The 23,650-nt window shown below is 37.7% G+C and overlaps 1 protein-coding gene across 2 annotated transcripts in view; it reads right to left on the reverse strand.

Annotated features, from left to right (window-relative positions):
• The window catches only part of SUMF1 (sulfatase modifying factor 1), a 127,043-nt gene that overhangs the window by 67,855 nt on the left and 35,538 nt on the right, over positions 1 to 23,650 (reverse strand). For both annotated transcript variants that reach the window (XM_037800662.1, XM_037800656.1), the window contains one exon: positions 247 to 329. In XM_037800662.1, coding sequence (XP_037656590.1) covers positions 247 to 329 — 83 coding nt within the window. The remainder of the gene's footprint in view (positions 1 to 246; positions 330 to 23,650) is intronic.

A 23,650-nucleotide genomic window follows, 5' to 3' on the forward strand; every position in this document is an offset into this window, starting at 1 on the left:
GCCTGTCAAAAGGGGAGGGGGGGACACCTGAAGGAGGACAAGCCAAATGAGGAAAGGGAGAGGACTTCTATGAGATAGACACAATATTTGGGTCTTTACATACATGATTTCCTGTCATCTGCTTTTCTTACCAACCAATTAGGGTTTGTCAGTGTCACCATTTTACAGATGAAGACAAAAAGCCACAGCATAGGAGACTATTTTGGAATGCAACATTGCAACCAGAGAAAAAACCCCCTGCCTCACCTGTGTACAACAGTAGAGTCGGGCCCTTCCGGGTGTTTCCAGTTAGCGCCTTTAACAGGTAACCACCATGGAGCAGCTGCAACCTCAAAGCAACCCAGAACAGGCTAATGTTAGCTACAGTGACTCTAGGAAAACAATGACTCAGTAAGTACAACAGTCTTACTGTAGGGTCTTCTCTTCAATGTCCATTTGAGCTACAAAACAAATTCCGTTAAAGAATATCAAAAATAGAGATTTACATGCAAATATTTAACAAAAAATAATACTGCATATCATAAAACACCACAGTGATCAAATAAATATATATTTAAATGGTGTGTATCTCCAAGAATTCGAAAAAGATACCATGCTTTGGAAATGAATTCTCTATAATCTCTAACAAGTAAGAGACAGTTAGTATTACTCCTATTTAAAAGACTGGGAAGTGGAGCTATCATTACAATTAAATGCTGGACTGAAGGTCAATCAAAGTGGTTGGAGAGCAAGCTGAAACATAGAATTAAAAGCCAGAGATGTGTTTTCAAAAGCCCTTGGTTCAATTTCCGTCCCTGGCATTAGCTGGGCCTGCCCTTCAGAGTCCTCATCTGTGAAATGGGACCAAGGCATCAGCTGCCTCCTCTAACTCAGACTACAGAGGTCGAATTAGGCAGGTTTGAAAGTGCTCAGCAAACTGTTACCAGGACCTTAACTTTATGGTCCTGTTTACCAAAGTAACAATAGTAAGTGGTCCTCACTTAGTGAGTAGCTCAGAGCATGGGTTTTAGAGCCAGTCAGTCAATGCTAGATTTGAATCGTGGCTCTGCCACTCACCCTGTGACTCCTGGCAATTGATTTAACCTCTGCCAGCCTGTTTTCTCATTTATAGACAGAGAGAGTAACAGCAACCATTTTGTAGGTTATTACAAGGAGGATATGAACACACATACAGGGCTTTCAGCCATGCCCAAGATTTAGCAAACACTCTATAAAAGTGACCTCCCTCAACCACGGGCTCATGACAATCAGTCATGAGGAGACGAATAAAAAATAGTAGTCATCGTTGTCGCTAATACTAATGGAGGGGCAGAAGTTTGCAAATGCTTCTTCTAATAAAAACTAGAACAGACTCAAGATTATCCCCATGACAATGTTACTCTTGATCATTTGCATCCTCATGAGGGTTGAGTGTAAGAGAAGGGGGGTGTGTTCCAGCTGACAATGACAGCAATCACTGAAAACAAACTCCATTCTCATTCCTGTTCTTCTATCACATCAACACCAATCAAAATATCCACAACATCTCAATCACAATTTGATGGGGGAAAAAAAATTTTTTTAAATAATTCAACAAAAGCAACATTATGCCCTTAAATGACACTACTGCAAAGTGTTTTATTTCACTGAGTGTAGGAGAGTTGAAAGGCATGGCTGCTTTCTATGTTATTTGTGGCACTGCAGAAACTTTACCGTGGGGATATTCTAATTAACTGGACTGCTTGAAGTTTAGGCGCCATTGACAGGTAATTCATTTGATGTCAAGGGAAGATGTGATAGAAAGCCAGGGACATTCCACACTTGCATTTCAGAGGAATGTTCAGATCACTCACTCAATTCTACCCCATCCCCACACTGATAATATAGGCTCCACCACTACCAGATGTTTCTATATCTTTAAAAGAAAAGGCAAAATGTTTATCTTTGTTAAACCTGAATGATAAAGAGATACAAATATGTCTTTTTCTTGCACTTTTTTGTGTTTGGAAATATTTCATCGTTAACAATTAAAATAAAATCCACAAATTAGTCATCCATTGTACCAATGATGGGCATGTGCATAGTTTCTATTTTGGGGGCTGTTGTGAATAGTTTGCTACTATGAACACTGTTATGAGTTCCTGGCTTTGGGTAAACATACATATATGCATTGCTACTGATTGTACACCACAGAGAGGAACTGCTAGATCACAGTTTTAGTAAAGCAGCCATATAAAGCCTTAAGGGCAGAATTCGTGCAAGGTTTCCAAACCCTTCAAAGGGGAGCTCTGTTGGGTTGGCATATCTATGGAAGACCTTAGGGGAGCTGTTCCTTAGTTCATTCCCTTCCCTCCCCTCTCCTCTCCCTCTCAATTCAGTCTGGCTACAAATATTTACTGAGCACCTATTATATGTCAGACACTGAGCCTAGTTCCCGAGGGGGATCTACATATTCCAGAAATCCTCACAGCAGGATTTAAGACAAATAGCATATTGCTAGTATCAAAATGATCTATTTCACATTTAATAGTTGGTTAGTTCTTTAAAGGCAAAAGGTGGGGTACAAAGTGTGAAAATGTCACTTCATTTTCCTTCAAAAATGTCTCTAAAATTCAAATTGGTGGGGCCATATCTCAGTGCTACAGTTCTGATTCCATTTCTCCCCTCTCCCCTCACCTCCCACACTTTCTCTCATTCTAGATACCTGCTTTTCATTTCTCCCAGTATCTCCTTTTCTGAAATCTTTCAATTTGCCCTAACAACCCACACAAAACAGACCACCAGCTACTTCACTGAAAGTCTAAGAGCCTCATGGTGCCCACCACCCTCAACAGCAAGTGCAGCGAAGCAGGAAGAGCACACTAACTCTGGCTAGAGCATGGGAGGGGCAGAGAGGGACACCGTGGTAGCACTGCCCCAAGAGCCACAACGTGTCTATATTCTTCAAAGTCATAATACCCAACACAAGCATGAAAAGATAGATGCACAATATTATAATACTGTTTCTAATAGCAAAGAATTACAAAACAACACAACCATCCTTATTGTCTAGCCATAAATAGGAATACTATAGTTACCAAAATACTCTCTTGACATTGAAATATTACATAATATGTTGTAAGGGCAACCTATAGAATAGAATGCATGTTTGATGCTGATTCTGTAAAATATATGCATATGTATATGTGTTGACATAATCAAAAGGAAAAAAACTGGAAGAACACACATAAACTTAAGAAAGTTTCAGAATTGGGAGAGTAATATTATATTCTTAGAATGAGCATGTCTTACTATAACAGGTTGTTTTAGCTTCCCGGCTGCTAAAAAAAAAAAAAGAAAAGAAAAGAAAATACCACACAATGGGTCGGCTTAACAAAAAGAATTTATTGGCTCCCAGTTTCAGAGGCTAAAAGGCTTGCTTCCTCCCTGGGTCGGTATCTTCTGGCTGGCCAGCAATCTTTGGAGTTCCTTGGCTTTTCCGTCACACCTCAGTGCACATGGCAGGACCTTCTTCTTTCTCTTGCAGTTTCACTACCTTCTGGCTGCTCCCAGTGGTTTCTCTCTGTGTGTTCAAATTCCTTTGCTTACAAGGCCCTCAGCCATAAAGGATTAAAGCCCAGCCTCATTCAGTTTGGGCACACCTTAACTATTAAAATCCTCAAAGATCCTATTTACAGATAGGTTCAGACCTGAGGGACGAGGGGTTGAAACCTGAAGAAGCCTTTTGTGAGGGACATAATTCAAGCCCCAACACAGGTTTTCTCAGCCTCAGCACTACTGACATTTGGACCGGATAATTCTTGTTTGTGGGGGACTGTGCTAGGCAGTGTAGGCTGTTTAGCAGCATCCCTGGCCCCTCTGTCCACCAGATGCCAGTGGCAACACCAAGCTCCTCCCCCCTCCAAAGTTGTGATGATAAAAAAAAATGTGTCTAGATACTGCCAAATGACCCTGAGGGTTGGGGAGCGATTGAGAATCACTGTATTATGACAATAAGAAAAGAATAAAGATTACTTTCATTAAATGTTAATATACACGTCACAGTAGCACAGAGATTAAAAGCATCTGACCCTGGAGCCAGGGTGACTGAGTTTAAACAGCAGTACCTCCTTTTACAAGCTGAATGATCTAATGTATATTATTTAACCTTTGTAGGCCTCAGTCTCCTCATCTGTAAAAGGGTATAATAATTCTTCTAATATCTACTTCCTGGGGTTGTTGTGAGGATAAAATGAGGAAATACATACCAAGAGTTTAGAACAATGCCTAGTACAGAATAAGAATGATACAAGTGTAAGCTATCATCACTATTATTCATTTGTGTTACTGCATGTTGCAATATTATTTTAGATCTTCCAATGCATATACATTCTAATTAGTGAAAATCTGCCCCTTTATACCTCTTAAACTTGAATCCCATCCACACTCCAGCCCACCCTTTTCAGAATACCAATAAGCTGACAAAGGTGCTCCCTGAGAAAGGCCAAGTGCTAGATCATATGTCATTTCCAAAGAATTCTCCTAAGTAGATAATTGCCATCTAACAGCACAGGCCCTTTGCAAGAACCATCTACACATAAATGAACATATTCGCAGAAGCAAGTGTACCACTGAGGTGTGGGGGAGGGTTTGAGGAGTAACTTGAGTGCTAGGAAGAATCCACATTCCCCAACCCCCAAACTCGAAAGAACCTCTAAGGGAACCAAACCACATGCCCCTCTGTGGGACAGATCATAAGTCATTGTAATGATCAAACGTGGAGTCAGGAACCACTTCCCCGTTTGACAGACAAAGAAGGAAAGACAAGTCACCAAAGCCAACACACACTGAGGACTGATGAAATCAGAGGTAGGGTATCACTCCTCCTGGCCAAGTTGCCCTGGGAAAAGTATGGTGTTTTCAGAACATATTAATAGAAATCCCATCCAATGCCACTGGGTGCCTTCCTTTCCTAAGTTGTTTTATTTTTCTTTTTTTTTAAACTGGTTCTTGAGCTCCTGGTTCTGTATTCAAAATGAATGTTATCCTATTACTTATAGGAACTTATGAAATAACTTTTGAGTCATACATTAGCCAGTTTATCAAGGTTATCTTACAAAATTTGACACTTCCAATTCCTCTAATTTAACAAGGATAGTCTCCAGGTGTGTCTGTTTGCAATGTACAAGCAGAAACAAAAGTGGATTAGCATCTATGATAAGCTTCATGCTAAAAAGAGAATCGGGGGGGGGGGCAGAGAAGGGATGTTTTGGTTTGCTAAAGCTGCTGGAATGTAATACCAGAAATGGGTTGGCTTTTTCAATGGGGATTTATTCAGTTGCAAATTGAGTTCTAAGGCCATGAAAATACCCAAATAAGGCATCAAGAGATAGATACCTTCTCTGAGGAAGGGCCGATGGCATCTAGGGTTCCTCTGTTACATGGGAACATGGCAACACGGCAACGTCTGCTGGTCCTTCTCTCCTAATATGTGATTTCAAAATGGCGCTCTCAGTTTCTGTGGGTCCTTCTTGTTTCTCCCAGGGCATTTTCTTTTCTAAACTCTTTCTCCATGAACTGCCTTAAAGGACTCCAGTAAAGTATTAAGACCCACCTTTAAGGTGGGTCACAAAACCTAATCAAAAGGTCCCACCCAACAACAGGTCTGCCCCTACAGGGATGGATAAAGAGAACGTGGCCTTTCATGGGGTACAAAACAGATTCAAACCAGCAAAGATGTGACTGCCCATTTATAATTTTTTATGTTCAACTGAGACAACTTTCAGAGTTACAGAACGCCATTCTATTGCAGGGAAAAATGACTTTAACATGACCTAGTTCCAGTCAACCATCTCCATAGCAACTGTCTTGGGTTTAAGATAAAACAGCTGGACCAATTACAATGTAAATAGGATCCATGTGAGTGCTGATGTCCCCTTGAGAAATTGACTTGAGACAAGAATGACATCTCTTCCCACCTCTCCCTGGAGACATAACCAGACTTGTAGTAACAGCTTAAACAAAAGAAAAGGGAAGACAGCAAACATGACTTTATTCTTGCCTTAGAGTTGGTAAATTATGCTTCTTATACACACACATCCCAGACTAAAATGAGTACAGGAAAAGATAAAGCACTGTGTAATTATGCATACTCAAGCGTAAAGGTGTCAAGTTCACAACTTTACAACTACTCTTTTAAATAGTAAATGCATTTAGACTAAAAAGGCAAAAAAGATGAATGTTTCTTAAAACACAGTATAAACACAACAGTTGCCCCTATAAAAACAGTGTGGGATAATTCTTCAAATGGCACTAGTAAACAATGAGGAATTGCAGATCTGTTCAGTCTTCACAAAGTATAAATAAAACTTGGGGAGAATCTAGCAAGAGAAGGAATCAAATGGAAGAGAACACAGAGCCTGCATAAAAATTTCTTTCTTCAGCACCCAATATAAATGCAGAAAGAAGGAAATTAGGCTTGAATAAATAGTAAAAACAAATTCATTATCAAAATAGATGGGTAGTCAAGTTTGACATCTTTTTTCAAAATGAATCCTAAATCAGGCACCTTGACTGCTTAATAGAATCCGTAAGAGACAAAAATTAATGCTTTTTCATTTAGAGCACGAATATTTTTGAATCTTGGGGCAAACCTGCAATTTGTCAACACTTTCTGTTTCAGTTCTTAGTGAAATTCCTCAAGCAATAATACATTGCATTTCCCAGGCACACAACCAATATAGTCTAAACATTTCCTGTCCTTAAGAGAGGAGCAGAAAGCTTACGCATAGTCATTCATTACGAACAATATGCAGAAAATGGCCAGCAGAATCTCTAAGGTTCTCTAATTTACTTCATTGTCAGCTGAAACCTGCATTAATATGGGCAGAAAAGTGGATTTTGGCTTTTAAAAATATTAATAGAAACAACAGAAAAACATATTATTAAGTTCGAAAATAATATGGGGAGGGAAGAATTGTCTCTTCCACAAATGGTGCTCAGAAAATTGGATATCCACATATAAAAGAATGAAAATAGACCCCTATCTCACATCATATATAAAAGTTAACTCAAAATGGATCAACAACCTAAATATAAGAACTAAAACTATAAAACTCTTTAGAAGAAAGCATAGGAAAATATCTTCAGGGCCTTGTATTAAGCAATGAATTCTTGGACTTTACACCAATAGTAAGAACAACAAAAATAGGTAAATGGAACGTCATCAAAATTAAAACTTTCATGCATCAAAAAACATGATCAAGAAAGTGAAAAGACAACAAACAGAATGAAAGAAAATAGTTGCAAATCATATATCTGATAAGGGTTTAATATTCAGAATACATAAAGAACACCTACAACTCAGCAACAAAAAGATAAACAATAACTTAAGGAAAAAATAGGCAAAGGACTTGAAAAGACATTTCTCGAAACAAGATATACAAATGACCAAAAGCACATGAAAAGATGCGCAACATGATTATCCAATAGAAAAATGCAAATCAAAACCACAATGAGATACCATTTCACACCTCTTAGAATGGCTACTATTTAAAAAACATAAAATAACAAGAGTTAGAGAGGATGTGGAGAAAAAGGAACACTCATTCACTGTTGAGGGGAATGTAAACTGCTGCAGCTGCTGTGGGAAACAGTTTGGCAGTTCTCAGAAAGTTAAGTATGGAATTACCGTATGACCTGGCACTCTTACTTCTAGATATATACGCAAGAGTAGGATTTGAACAGCATTATTCACAATGGCCAAAAAGTGGAAGCAACCAAACTGTCCATCATCGGATGAGTAAATGTATATATATACACACACACACATTGAAATGTTGTTCAGTTGTAAAAAGGAATGAAGTTCTGATATGTGCTACACAACATGGATGAACCTTGAAGACATCATGTTGAGTGAAATAAACCAGGCATGGAAGGACAAATAAGGTCTGATTTCACTTATATGTAATAAAGAGAATTTTTTAGAGACAGAAAGTAGATAACTGGTTACCAGAGACAGGTGGAGGGGGACAAGGAATAGGAAATGGATGCTTAATGGGCAAAGAGTTTCTGTTTTGGTGAGCTGTAAAAGTTTTGGTAATGGATGGTGGTGACGATAGCACAACATTATGAATGTAATTAATACCACCACAGTGTATATTGAAAGGGGTTAAAATGGTAAATTTTATGTTGTATATGTTACCACAACAAAATAAATAAATAAATAAATAAATAATTTTGTTTCGTTTTGTTTTGTTCTTATCATTTTACCTCTTTGGGCTAAAAGGTGACAGTGCAAATTGGTATAACCTTTCTGGAGGCAATTTGTCAGTACTCAGCAAAAGCCTGCATTATATTCATACCTGCAAGAAGACTGGTATGGTATATCCACATGAAGGAATACAACACAATCATTTAAAAGCATATGCAGAAAAAATTTAATTACTTGGATAAATGTTTACCCTCTACTGAAAGTGAAAAAAGCCAGTTACAAAAACATTGTATAATATGAACCCATTTAAAAATATGTTTATATTGTGGATGTACATGCACACATACACACAAACAAAGAAAAGACTACTAGTATACTAATATATATATTGAAATTTTTACAATAGCTGTTTCTGGGTGGTGGGATTAAGGGTAATATTTAATATTCTCTTTGTGCCATTTTAAATGTCTAAATTATTTACAATGAAAATATATTTTTAAATCAGATTTTCCAAGTTTTCTCTTTTGACAGAGCTAAGAGATTCAATTTTATGCTGAAATACAATATAAGCAATATTAAATAATGTTCATTAAAATTACCTATATTCATCATTCTACTAAAAATTTCAATTTTATATTCACCTCCCATCTTAGCAATAAGCATATATATTTTTTACAAAGTTTTCCAGGTTATATATTGATTGTCTTCATTTATTTCATTATATATTTTCCTATGTTTTATCTGGACTTCACAATGACCACTTTTAGGCATACAATATTTTGTCACAGCAATGTACAGTAACTTACCAAACAATCCCCTATTAGTACACATTCAGGTTATATACTAGTCTGTCCGGTGTCACTTCTTTTGATATTATAGATAATATTTTTTTTTTTTTAATCATCATTTTATTGAGATATATTCACATACCACGCAGTCATACAAAACAAATTGTACTTTCGATTGTTTACAGTACCATTACATAGTTGTACATTCATCACCTAAATCAATCCCTGACACCTTCATTAGCACACACACAAAAATAACAAGAATAATAATTAGAGTGAAAAAGAGCAATTGAAGTAAAAAAGAACCCTAGGTACCTTTGTCTGTTTGTTTGCTTCCCCTACTTTTCTACACATCCATCCATAAACTAGACAAAGTGGAGTTTGGTCCTTATGGCATTCCCAATCCCACTGTCACCCCTCATAAGCTACATTTTTATACAACTGTCTTCGAGATTCATGGGTTCTGGGTTGTAGTTTAATAGTTTCAGGTATCCACCACCAGCTACCCCAATTCTTTAGAACCTAAAAAAGGTTGTCTAAAGTGTGCGTAAGAGTGCCCACCAGAGTGATCTCTCGGCTCGTTTTGGAATCTCTCTGCCACTGCAGCTTATTTCATTTCCTTTCACATCCCCCTTTTGGTCAAGATGTTCTCCATCCCACGATGCCGGGTCTACATTCCTCCCCGGGAGTCATATTCCACGTTGCCAGGGAGATTCACTTCCCTGGGTGTCTGATCCCACGTAGGGGGGAGGGCAGTGATTTCACCTTTCAAGTTGGCTTAGCCAGAGAGAGAGGGCCACATCTGAGCAACAAAGAGGTATTCAGGAGGAGACTCTTAGGCACAAATACAGGGAGGCCTAGCCTCTCCTTTGCAGCAACCGTCTTCCCAAGGGTAAAACTTATGGTAGAGGGCTCAATATAGATAATATTTTAATGAACAACCTGAAACATCTTCATTTTTATTTTTTGCTTCTGCTAATTTCCAGAAGTGGCATCACTGTACCTAAGACTGTGGGAGTCGTTATAGCTTTTCCTAGAAATCACCATATTAAAAAACATTCACAATATCAATTGCTAGATTCCTTCTGGAGAGAAGACTAAGTATACATATAAATCACAGCAACCCAGAGCAAGGTATTTATTACACTCTTTACAGGGAACTCTACTTAGCATCCCTTAAATTGCTAATGGCTTATTTATTGATCTTTTCAATGCATAATACTGAGCAATTACTGAAAGGCTAAATGCCATTTGATTGCATCTGTACTACTTTTCCATGCCTTACAAGCTCTGAACCTTCTAAGAAGAGGGGTCAAACAGAAGACAAAATGTAGAAGAGGGTTCCTGAGGACAGAAAATTCTCTCACACAGTTTGTTTTGGAGATAAACCACAATATGACCAATTCCACGATTATCTGTGGAAGAGAGGAAAATGAAGGGCATCATCACCCCTCAGAGCACAATAAACAAGACAGGGCCTCTTGAGGCAAAGCCCATTCAGGTTCAGAGCAGCCTCCTGCCTGTGGTTAGAGACAAGGATCTGCAGAGGCTTGCAGAATATCGTGGCTCATTGTTGCACTGTTAAACGAGAGGCTGATACTGCACTAGCCAACCTCAGCCTGGGGCTGAAGAAGCACAGAACAAATTCTGAACACCTCCCAGGGCTCACTTCCTCAGGCCGCCAGTCCCACACCTAACACTTCACCCCACAGCTGGACACTTCGCTCCAATGGCAGGAGGCAGCTCGGACTGCTGACTCTCCACGTGGTGGTGGCCGCACACTGGACAGGAAATGTGTGCATGGTTTTAACAGCTCTGTGAAACAAGCAAAGTGCTGCAAGTGCTGGTAAAGCAAACACAGACTTACAGAAGAAGGGCTCCCAGGCTCTACCCCTCAGGCATGCTCACAACAACACTTACAACCGAGTAGGGCTATGAAGGTAGGAAGGATCAAGGAGGTGGATTTGAAATCCCTCATTTTATATATGGAGAAAAATAAGCCCAGAGAAGTGGCAGATAAGGTACCCACGGCTGCTCATTTTCAATTCGTAACTCTTTCCACTACACAAGAATTTCCCAACTATTGTTTCCTAACAATAATACAGTAGGGGGGAAAATGTTCCACAGTCTTAGTAGTTATAGAAGCACTAGGTTGATCAAAACTAAATTAGCTTCGTATTGCAGGACTTCTAGAAACTGCTAAAGTAGTATGTGGTCAATCTTGAGAAAAGGGATACAGTATATATTTGAGCCAAGTGGTTAAGAGCTCTGGGTCCCAATCCTGGCTCTCTTACCACCTATTAGCCCATGTGACACTGGGCAACTTACTTTACCTTTCTGAGCCTCCACTTCCTCAATCAGTAAAATTGGTTTACCAAGAGAACTTATCTAATAGGCTTGCTGTGAATATTTAGCATAAGTATATAAGAAATAGACATGTATATACATGTGAGTATGGGTGTGGTTCATTACTAGAACTCTATAAAACCAACCCAGGTTCACAATACCATTCATTCATTCACTGATACATTCAACAAACATTTAATGAGCAGGTGCTTTATGCTGGCCCTGTGTGAGGCCCTACAGTATACAATCTAGGGGTAAAACAGACAAATAAGCAGATAATTTCAAGACTGTGCTAAGTACTGAGCCCAAAGAGAAACTCATCCAAACTCAGGGGGAGTGACAGTCTCCAAATGCTTCCCCAAGAGGTAAGAAGTAGGAGCAAATGAGGCAGGTAGGGGACGATTAGGCCATTCCACACAGCAGGCCACCTGTATTACAAGCATATTTCACATAATCGAGAAAAGATAGGGATCGATATTTTTTGGTAAATAAAATATACCAAAGATCTTCAGAACTATAGATCTGAAGGCATATGAAGAGGTCACCACATTCCAACCAGTAACCAAAGGCTTCCCCTCTTCAGTGCTCTTATGATAAATAGGAATAAGGTACAACAAATATTGGTTCCAATTTGACCAGGATGGTCCAGATTTATACCTGTTATCCCACATAATTAAGAGTACCCCATTTCACTATCAACAGCGTCCCAATTTGGATCAAAAAATTGCCTAGTCATCCTACCAATTAGACAGTCTTCCAGTCTAAGCATGAACAACATGAGTGACAGATATCACCACAGCCCTGCAGGCAGTGCCTGCACGTTCAGATAATTCTATCAAATAGAGCTCTGAATCTATGGCTACAATGAAATCTGTCTCCCCGAGCTCTTCCATCTGTTGGCCCTGGTTTCACTCCCAAGGATGACATGGAATCAAATCCCTTTTTCATAACCTTTCAGACAGTTGTAGAATAATCGTAACTCATTCACCTAGTGGTCTTCACTAAAAGTCTTCAGCACCCTATTCAACCTCCCCCAGGCTCTCCTGTCTCAAACTAAGGGCATCACCACCTGCCCAGTTGCTCAGGTCAAAACCTAGGAGTCATACTTGATTCCTCCTACCCTTATGCTCTCAGATGTACTTCCAAATATATCCTGAATCAGGCCACTTTTCAGCATCTCTACTACTACCTCCCTGTCCCACAGCCCCAGCGTCTTTGACCAGACTATCCCACAGTGCATACAGCAGCTCTGAAAAATGTTAATCAGGTCCAATGGCTTCCAACTACATTTAAGATGAACCCAAAATTCCTCTGAGGCTACATGGCCCTAAATAACCCACCCCTGCCTACTTGTCTCACCCAACCTAACCCCAAACCAGAATCCCCTTCGCTTGCCACCATCCTCATAAATGGTCAGACCGGCTCCTGCTCATCCCTCAGGTTTCAGCTCAAGTGTCACTTACTCAGGGAGGTCTTCCCTGACCCCCAAATAAAGGGACCAAAAGAGCCTAACTCCACTCACACTACACCCCAATCACTTTCTACCCCATTGGTTGCTTTTATGTTCTCCAAAGGCCTTTTATCATCACGTTATCATAGTTGGTTATAAGTTTACTTGATTAGGATTTTTTCCTTACTGGAATTATAAGTTCCATGAGAGTGAGGACTTATATCCAGTCCACTGTTGTTTCCACAGCACTCAGAACACTGCCTGGCACATAGCACATACCTGGTAAACACTGGCTTAATGAATAAATTAAACCGTAACTTAGGTGTCCATGGTTTCCAAACCCTTCTCCACCTTGGATGAGCTTCTTCTGTATAAACATCAATTTTAAATACCATCTTTCAGCAGCACATCCTTTCACAGAGAGGAAGAGAATAAACTCCTGGCTAGTGGGTTTTAAGGATGGTCTGTACTGGGAAAAAAAAAAAAAAGGCTGGCTCTTCGATACTAATAGGTGCTACCTTCAGCTCTGCTCAGAACAGAGAGAGTCCATTTCTAATTCCAGGCCACTGTTCCCTCATCTATAAGAGAAACTGGTTTTTGCCAAAATATTTTGAAAGTTCTATCCATTCTCATTTTTGTATACATTTCTCTTAAACCTGGACATCCCCATATATAACTATCTATCATATAGCCTACCCTTATCTCACCCCAGAGTTTTATGATATAAAAACCTGAGCATTTCGCGGGGTAGGAGATATCAGAATTGTTTTCTTTCTTAATCCAATTTAAGCTTCAAAAGACCCATGACTTGAAAAAAAATTTAAGGGCACCTTAAACAGATATTTGAAATCTGAGCTTCTGGGACCTTGACATACCTCACACACACTGGTTCTAATCAGGAGAATTATTTTGAAGCAGGTTGGAAAAACACTATGCGCCATTATCCTACTATACTGGGTTCTCACTTTCCAAGGGTTATCAGTTTTGTTTCCTGAGCCAATGCCACACACTGATTCCTAAGTTAAGTCAAAAACCAGTCTTTCCAAAAAAAGACACAAAGGACAGTTGTGTGACAGTGTTCTCTTCTTACATTATCCATTCACACAGCCATGGACTGACCTTCCTGTACTACTTGGTTACTATGCACCCACCTCCATCCAGATGACCTGGCTGGTTTCCTCGGCCAAGGGAAAGTTGATTGTCCAAGATGAGATGGGTCATACCAGCTCTGAGCCCCACAGCTTTAAAAAACTAAATGTTCCAGTGGATGAAGCTCAATTAGCATTCTTTCATTTTTTTGATAAATACTGATTAAGTATGTATATTGTGACAGTTACTGTTCTGAAGTTATAGTGAGTAGCACAGATGCATTCCCCACCCTACCTCTATACTGCAAAGAACTTATATTTAGTAAAGGGAATGACAAACAAATAACTACACAAATAATTTGCATTATAAATGAGACAGGTGACATGAAAGGAAGGCATAAGAAACCTTAAGAATGCAGAATAGATGGAGATAACCAAAATCTGATATGTGGGATGAAACAGGGGATTTCAAACAGAGTTCACAGAAGAAGCCTGGCTTAGATGAGAACTGATTAAACAAAGCTGAAAGTAGGTAGTTGGAGCAAATGAACACAGTAGTCCTTCTGCAGGTTGTCTTGACCTAGTTCTCCCCCACCCCCACCCCACCCTGCCCAAGACGGATTCTTCCTCATTTGTAAGGCTCCCCTTAAATGCCTCCTCCTCACTCAGGACTTCCCTGAAACTAACAAAGTCAGTTTTCCATGCAACCTCTTCCAACTCTTCCAACTTTTTATCACAGTACCCTAGCTGCCTTCCTAACACTTTTCTCAATTTGTTATTACATATTACCTGGACACTCCAGGATGCTTGATAATTTTTAACAGATAATAATCATGGTTTTATTTTTATTTCTTTAGCATGTTTGATATAAAAATTCATAAATAAGAAAAAATACTAACTTTGGCTCAGCAATGTACATTACCACATTCCCTAGAATTAAAGATCAGAGAGGGCATCTTCCATTCTCGTGTTCTCGGGAATAGCACGGTACTTGTAAGACAGCAGGACACAGGTGGTTGTTTGCTAAAGAAACAGACCACATTTTAAGCCAGAAGGCAAATCCTCAAATAGAGGGAGCTAGAATCATTTCCATCACGATAAAAATTCAACATACAGACCCAATGATGGGTGGCAGATCATCAAGGAGGCATGAATCCAAACAATAGTTCAAAAGGTGTATCACCAGTGTATACCTCCAGATAGGGTCTCAGAGGTAATTCAAGAGGTTTCATGTCAGACGATCAGCTCCTTTCAAAACATCATTCTAACATGATACAGGGCTATATGTGGCAATACCAGAGCTTACAAATGGGAAGGAGTAACGCAAAGGAAATTTAAATCAGTTTTCAACTAGACCAGGCAAAGAGATAGCCCATTGGGGGAAAGAAATTGAGCAATTATATTTAATGAAAGGCTTTTTATGTACTATGTATTGTTTCTGGGTACATCATATCATTTGGTCTTTATAATAGCTCTGCTAGGAAGGCATTATTATCCATATAAGATATTGAAACTACTTAAAATGAAGAAAAAATTTAACTACATTGTTGCACTGACATGAAAGGAATGAATGAAAAGAGCTGTGAAATCACCACAAGCAGTCAGTAAGACACAACTTATGATCTGTACCTAATCTGATTGATTGCCTCATAAGAAAAAAATTAATATTCTCCAGAGGATTATAAAAGGACCCAGAGACTCAATGTCCAGAATAGAATTCAAACTTACTCAACATACAAAGAACCAGGAAAATCTGGCCAATACTAAAAGAAAAAGAAAATCAACAAGTGCCAACACAAAGATGACCCACATGTTGGAATTATGAGACAAAGACTTTAAAATAGCTATTATAACCATCAGCTATAAGGTAAAGATGAATGCTCTTAAATGAATGGAAAGACAGGAGTTCTCAGCAGAAAGACAAACTATTTAAAAAAAAAAAGGATTTAGAACTGAAAATTACAATATATGAAATAAAAACTCACTAGATGGGCTCAATAGCAAAATGGAAATGACATCATTCATGCAACAGAGTCCCAAAAAGAAGAAAGAGACTGATGTAGGAAAAAAAGGTATTTTAAGAAATAATGGCTGAAAACTTCCCAAATACAGTTAAAGGCATAAATTTACAGATATAAGACTCTTAGCAAACCCTAGATATTCTCTAATAAAACAATGTCCAGATACAATATAATCAAATAGCTGAAGATCAAAGATTTTTTTTTAAAGTCTTGAAAGCAGATAGAAAATAATGACACATTACATTATAAGGTAACAGTGATTCAAATGACTGCAGATTTCTCATCAGAAACCAAGTAGACCAGAAAACAGTGAAAACACATCTTTAAAGTGCTGAAAGAAAAGAACTGCCAACCCAGAATTCTGTAGGCAGTGAAAATATCCGTAAGGAATGAAGGTGAAATGAAAACGTTATCAGATGAAGGAAAACAAAAAGAAATGCTAAAGGAAGTTCTTTAGTCTTGAAGAGATTCAAAGTATATAACTTCCAAGAAGACAAGTGAAGTTGGAATGAGAAAAAAGAGAGAAAACAGGCAAGGAATCAGAAGGAAAAGAAGGGGAATAAAAGAGATAAAGAAAGAAAAGAATAAGATGACAGAAATAAATCCAAATATACCACTAATTGCAATACATATAAATGAACTAAATTCCTGACTGAAAGACAAAGCCTGTGAGAATGGATTTTTTTTTTAAAAAAAAAGCAGCCATATACTATTTACAAGAGATAAACCTAAAAACATAAAGTTGCAGAAAGACTGGAAGTCAAAAGATTAAAAAGCATATATTAGTCAAACATCAATCTGAAGAAAACTGGCACACCTATGTAGATATCAGAAAAAATAAACTTTAAGATAAAAATCATTATAAGAGCAAAACATAATCCCTATTAATGATCTAATGTTCAATTCCACATGAAGATATACTTCTAAACTTGCACACACTTAATAGCACAGCTTTGAACTATATAAAGCAAAAACTGACAGAATCACTAAAGAAAATTAACATATGTATCATCTTAAATGGAAATTGTAACATCTCTCTCAACAATTACTAAGATCAAGCAAAGGGAAAAAAATCAGTAAGGATATAGAAGATGTGAACAGCACAATTAACGATCTTTCCAACATGGATATGTATAGAATCTTCCACCCAACTAATAGAAAAGGTGCATTCTTCTCAAATACACATGGTACATTTATGAAAGTTGACCACGTGGTAGGCAAAAAAGCTAGCCTCAACAAATTTCACAGGGTCAGTATCATACATTCCCTGACCACAGTGCAATCAAGTTAAAAATCAGTATTCAAAACGATAATAAAACAACCACAGGTTAAAACGTAAGACTTATAAACATATATGGGTTTAAGAAAAAATGATAATGGACATTAGAAAACATTTAGCAATAACCAATACCACAAAATTTGTAAAACTAAAGCAGTCACTTAGAAGGAAATCTGTATATTAAAATGCTTACATTAAAAAAAAAAAAAAAAACCTAAAAAATTTTAAACTAAGTATCAAACCTAAGTCACAAGAGAATAGCAGAGAAGTGATTTTCCCTAAGATTCAAAACCAGGTTTCTCTGATCCAAAGCTGTGATCTTCTCCTTATGACTTCTCCAAATAAACAAGCCCCAAAACTCAGTTTGGAAAAGAAGTCTTGGTTATGAAAAGGAGAAACGTCTTAAAGCTGGCCATGTCAAAGAAGAAATTGCTTAAAGCTGAATTGAGTTTGGTCAGGCAAGTGTTGCTTAAGCTAAGAGAAAAGTAAAACTTCTAACATGCAAAATGAGCAATTCATCCATCTTGCAACTGTTTTGAGTAATTTTAATTTACTTTTACTAGGCACTGAAACATGCCTTTCTGAATGTTCACCCTGGCTTGGCTTATACTGCAGTTAACTCAGTAACTCCTTTTTAAAAGTTATTTCTGAATTATGACGAATTTTGCTGGGCCTCAAAGCAGTTCTCATTCTAACGAGTGCCCATTTAGATAACAGAATAACATTCCTATTAATGGTTCTTTTTCTAGCTTAGAGTCCTCACCCAGCTGTGACTAAATAACAGAAGGTCTGGCAGCATTATTCCTTATCTTTAGCCCTGGCCCAGCATCATCCATTAGCCAAATAACAAAATACCCAACATGTCTTGGGCAGCATCAGACTATCTGGAAATAGCACTTAACTAAAAAGAAAAAAAAAAAGCTTCACTGGTAATTCTGATTCCTCTAAGAAATTGGCTTTCAGTGGAAAAGAATTTCTCAAAATATCCTCCCTCTCTCCTTTATCAAGGACACCTACTCAGGAATGTGTTTCCTTAAACTTAAAAATTTAGAAAGCACCAAACCACAAAAGAAGAGATAATCACTGTTCCTCAGACTCCCACTAACAGCACAACTGTTTTCTCTGCATCCTATGGCTGTTTCTGTGTGAAAAATTTATGAAATACATTAATAACACAATTACAAAAAAATCAACATAATTTTTAGATACTGAATATTTTAAATACTATCCTTTACAAAAAATAGATTATCTCTAGTAAAATATCCCATATCAAACGACAATATAACAACAAAAACTATCAAAAAAACAGGACTTACTATCTATACTTTTAAGACCTTTGCCTCAAATTCAGCATCCAAGTAATAATCACAAAAAAAGTAAATTTCAGCATGTCCAAGTACTGTTTTAAAATATTGAATTTACACAGTCTAAGATATTTTAGATGCAATCCCTGAAAGCTAACTAAATATTTTTCTTCAAAATTTCACATAAAAGAAAACAAGCTAAGATGGCGGTAGCATTAGCATAATTTTTTAGTCTCCCCAAATCAACATTTAAAACTAGATAGCAAAACCAAACCCGAAGAATGGCATGCACAACAAATCTATGGGACAAGGTATTATCTTCAAAGACAGAATATAAGCAGGTGAGAACAAAGAGCCAATAGCCATACTACCTACAGGTATCTGTGCCTGGGCAGAAAGAGCAAGCCAAAGAAAGAAACAGGCCTGCAAAAAAGGAAAATCCCCAAATTGTCAACAGGTAACACTGGAAAGCATGAGGGATAGTTTGAGAATAGCAGCTGAACATGGAAAGAATTTTGCCCCCCTCCAACAACAAGCAAATGTAGGGGCCCACGGTAATAAAGTGTGAAGGTGCTAGAGCAGTACTAACACTACAAAGTCCAGAAATTGACTTGCCAGGGTTCCCTCCCAGGACAGAGCCATATATGGAGGAGGAGAAACCACAAGTAGCAAAATCAAACTCCAGAAAAATAAAGACAAAAGAGAAAAAAGAGAGATGTAGGGGAGGGGAATAGATCAAGGAAATCTCAGGAAACCAGAGGCCTTATTTTTGAATGCTACATGAGTAATACTGAGGAGTTGAAATTAGAAAAACTACCCTGAACCATGCCTCTTTCCGAAAGTTCAGAAAACTGAGTTTACATAACAATAAGCAATAGATTTGAGGTCAAGTGCCAAACAAGGTTACTAAAAGAAAAAAGACAACCCAACACAGAATAACCTTGTACATAAAACAAATGCACAGTAGGAAGAAATGCTTTAAAAAAAAAAAAAAAAAAAAAAAAAAAGGCAAACATAGTGTTTCAAAATGGGGTAAAGTATAAGAGAACAAAATAAATCAGAATCAGTAAAACGTAGATATGGTACAGAAATCAAGAAACAATTGAAATAAAAGAAAAAGTCATTTCAGAAGTGAACCTAAAACTTAGGAAACGATGAAAAAGATGAAAATTTCTAAAATCAATTAAAAAAGATAAAAGTGATTCAGAAGAAAGTGATAAACACTGAATATGTGTAAAAAGAATCCTACAAACAGAAATAATAAGAGTTCCCAAAGAAGAAAACAAAAGAGCAGAGAACAAACAGTAAAAAACTATAATAAAGGAAAACATTTGTGAAATTAAAAAATTACTTTGAAACTACATATTAAAACAGCACATCCCATACCTGAGAATACTCATCCAGACTGACCAACACCAAGATATTGTCTAGTAAAATCACTGGATATAAAAGAAAAAGGAAAAAGTCCTTCAGTATCTTAGCAAAAAACAAGTAACTTTTAAGAGAAAGAAAATTAGATTACCATCAGAGTTTGTAAGAGCAATGCTTTATTCCAGAAGAGAAAATAACATATGTAAGAGAGTCAACAAAAACAAATGTGAGCCAAAGATTTCATATCCAGCAAAAGTGACTTTAAAGTATAAACGGCACTGACAAACTGTCATCAACATGCAAGAACTCAGGGAATGTTGTTCCCATGAGCTCTTCCTAAGGAATCTACAAGAAAATGAGCTTCAATCAAACTAAATGACTAGCAAGACATTGCACAGAGAGAACTTTACTTGTAGAATAAGACTAAATGAGAGTAAAAGGGAGAGAGTACTACATGCAATGGACACATGCTCAAATATACAAATAGCACAACTATTTAGAACTGGGGGAGAAATAGGAAAAGCATATGTAAAAGTTTGTCTGCTTTGATAGGAATGTCAGTATTAGCACATACAGCAACTGTTAAAAAAGCTGAAAAAAGAGATATAAATGAAGCAGATGTGGTTAGGACTAGGGCAAATCAGGCCAAAGGGTAAAGAACAATACTGACTGAGTTTTTTTTTTTTTTTTTTTTTTTTTAATAAACATTTTATTGAGATATATTCACATACCACGCAGTCATACAAAACAAATTGTACTTTCGATTGTTTACATTACCATTACATAGTTGTACATTCATCACCTAAATCAATCCCTGACACCTTCATTGGCACACACACAAAAATAACAAGAATAATAATTAGAGTGAAAAAGAGCAATTGAAGTAAAAAAGAACACTGGGTACCTTTGTCTGTTTGTTTGCTTCCCCTACTTTTCTACACATCCATCCATAAACTAGACAAAGTGGAGTTTGGTCCTTATGGCATTCCCAATCCCACTGTCACCCCTCATAAGCTACATTTTTATACAACTGTCTTCGAGATTCATGGGTTCTGGGTTGTAGTTTAATAGTTTCAGGTATCCACCACCAGCTACCCCAATTTTTTTTTTTTTTTTTTTTTTTTTTTTTTTTTGATTTTTTTTTTTTAATCATCATTTTATTGAGATATATTCACATACCACGCAGTCATACAAAACAAATTGTACTTTCGATTGTTTACAGTACCATTACATAGTTGTACATTCATCACCTAAATCAATCCCTGACACCTTCATTAGCACACACACAAAAATAACAAGAATAATAATTAGAGTGAAAAAGAGCAATTGAAGTAAAAAAGAACACTGGGTACCTTTGTCTGTTTGTTTCCTTCCCCTACTCATCATTTTATTGAGATATATTCACATACCACGCAGTCATACAAAACAAATTGTACTTTCGATTGTTTACAGTACCATTACATAGTTGTACATTCATCACCTAAATCAATCCCTGACACCTTCATTAGCACACACACAAAAATAACAAGAATAATAATTAGAGTGAAAAAGAGCAATTGAAGTATAAAAGAACACTGGGTACCTTTGTCTGTCTGTTTCCCTCCCCTACTTTTCTACACATCCATCCATAAACTAGACAAAGTGGTGTTTGGTCCTTATGGCTTTCCCAATCCCATTGTCACCCCTCATAAGCTACATTTTTATACAACTGTCTTCGAGATTCATGGGTTCTGGGTTGTAGTTTAATAGTTTCAGGTATCCACCACCAGCTACCCCAATTCTTTAGAACCTAAAAAGGGTTGTCTAAAGTGTGCGTAAGAGTGCCCACCAGAGTGATCTCTCGGCTCGTTTTGGAATCTCTCTGCCACTGAAGCTTATTTCATTTCCTTTCACATCCCCCTTTTGGTCAAGAAGATGTTCTCCATCCCACGATGCCGGGTCTACATTCCTCCCTGGGAGTCATATTCCACGTTGCCAGGGAGATTCACTTCCCTGGGTGTACTGACTGAGTTTTAAAACTTCAAATTCCATGTGAGACCAAGGGAAGAGATGTTTAGTTGGTGCAAGATCTATATTTCCTAAACAATTTAACTCTCACAGTTTGTTCAAACACCGTAATTACATGCAACTTTGAATATGAAGTGAGACCTGGTAGGTTTGCATAGGTTAGTGTGAAATAGCAACACATCCCAAAGTAATGTGGACAAAGAATAAAAATATACATGCAGGGCCTCCCTGAGGAACTGGAGGGAAATGCAGAGGTGTTGGGCTTCCTCACCTGGATTATTGCTGATGTCCTCACAAACACTGAGGACTGGCAGTCTGATATGCCAAGCCCTCTATCACTGGACCTGCCTTTATGAGGCTCGTTACCACAAAGGAGAGGCTAAACCTGCTTATAATTGTGCCTAAGAGTCTCCCTCTTTGTTGCTCAGATGTGGCCCTCTCTCTCTCTCTACTAAGCCAACTCGGTGGGTGAACTCACTGCCCTCCCCACTACCTGGGATCTGACTCCCAGGGGTATAAATCTCCCTGGCAACGCAGGATATGACTCCCAGGGATGAATCTCGACCTGATGTCGTGGGATTGAGACCATCTTCTTGACCAAAAGGGGGATGCAAAATGAAACGGAATAAAGCTTCAGTGGCTGAGAGATTTCAAATGGAATTGAGAGGTCACTCTAGTGGACATTCTTATGCACCATATAGATAACACTTTTTAAGTTTTAATGCATTGTAATAGCTAGAAGTAAATACCTGAAACTATCAAACTGCAACCCAGTAGCCTTGACTCGTGAAGATGATTGTATAGCAATGTAGGTTACAAGAGGTGACAGTGTGATTATGAAAGCCTTGTGGATCACAGTCCTTTTATCCAGTGTATGGATGGATGAGCAGAAAAATGGGGACAAAAAACTAAATGAAAAATAGGATGGTGGGGGGGGGGTGTTTTGGTTGTTCTTCTTCACTTTAATTTTTCATTCTTATTTTCATTTATTCTGGCACAAGGAAAACGTTCAAAAAATAGATTGGGGTGATGAATGCACAACTATATGACGGTAGTGTGAACAACTGATTGTACACTTTGGATGACTGTATGGTATGTGAATATATCTCAATAAAATTGAATTTTAAAAAGTTTATCTGCTTTAACCTGTTCTCAATAATTACATCGGGGGTGGCAGCATTAGTATTGTTATTTTGAGTCTGCTATGCATGTAATACGAGATAAAATAAGTGAGTAATCATAGGCGATTCTAATTCTATCATCCTCAGTGTCCTTGGGAACCAGGATTCTTCAAAGAAGAGAAAGAAGTAACACAGAATAGGTTAATTCAAAGCTGACCTAGAAGTGTCGGTATGGACTCATGGATTATTTTTCCTTAGTTCTGTCCACTGAAAGAAAGACCAATCTAATACAAATGAACATATCGAGATCGTTCTGCTCTTGAAATAATATTTTCTACTAAAAGAAACAAAGACTTTTTAGAGAAGAGGCTGATTCCAGGCATGGGGGTAAGATCTTGTCATTAGAGAAAGCAAAGAAGCTCTGAAAGACTTCTATGGTCAATGCAAAGGGACTCAGAACAGTGGCCTAAGGCAGGGAGTGGGAAGGCAGACTGAACTGCAAATGGCTTGTGGTTTCTTTTTGAACTGAAAAAAATTAGATTGTGATGATGGTTGTGCAGCTCTACAAACACACCAAAAAAATACACATTGAATTGTACACATAAAGTGGTGACTTTTATGGTATACAAATTATACCTCAATAAAGCAGTTAAAAATGGAGGGGGGAAAAAAAAGAATTCACAAGAATTTAATGAGAAAATCTGA

This window comes from Choloepus didactylus, chromosome 1, assembly GCF_015220235.1.
Source record: "Choloepus didactylus isolate mChoDid1 chromosome 1, mChoDid1.pri, whole genome shotgun sequence".
Lineage (NCBI taxonomy): Eukaryota > Metazoa > Chordata > Mammalia > Pilosa > Megalonychidae > Choloepus > Choloepus didactylus.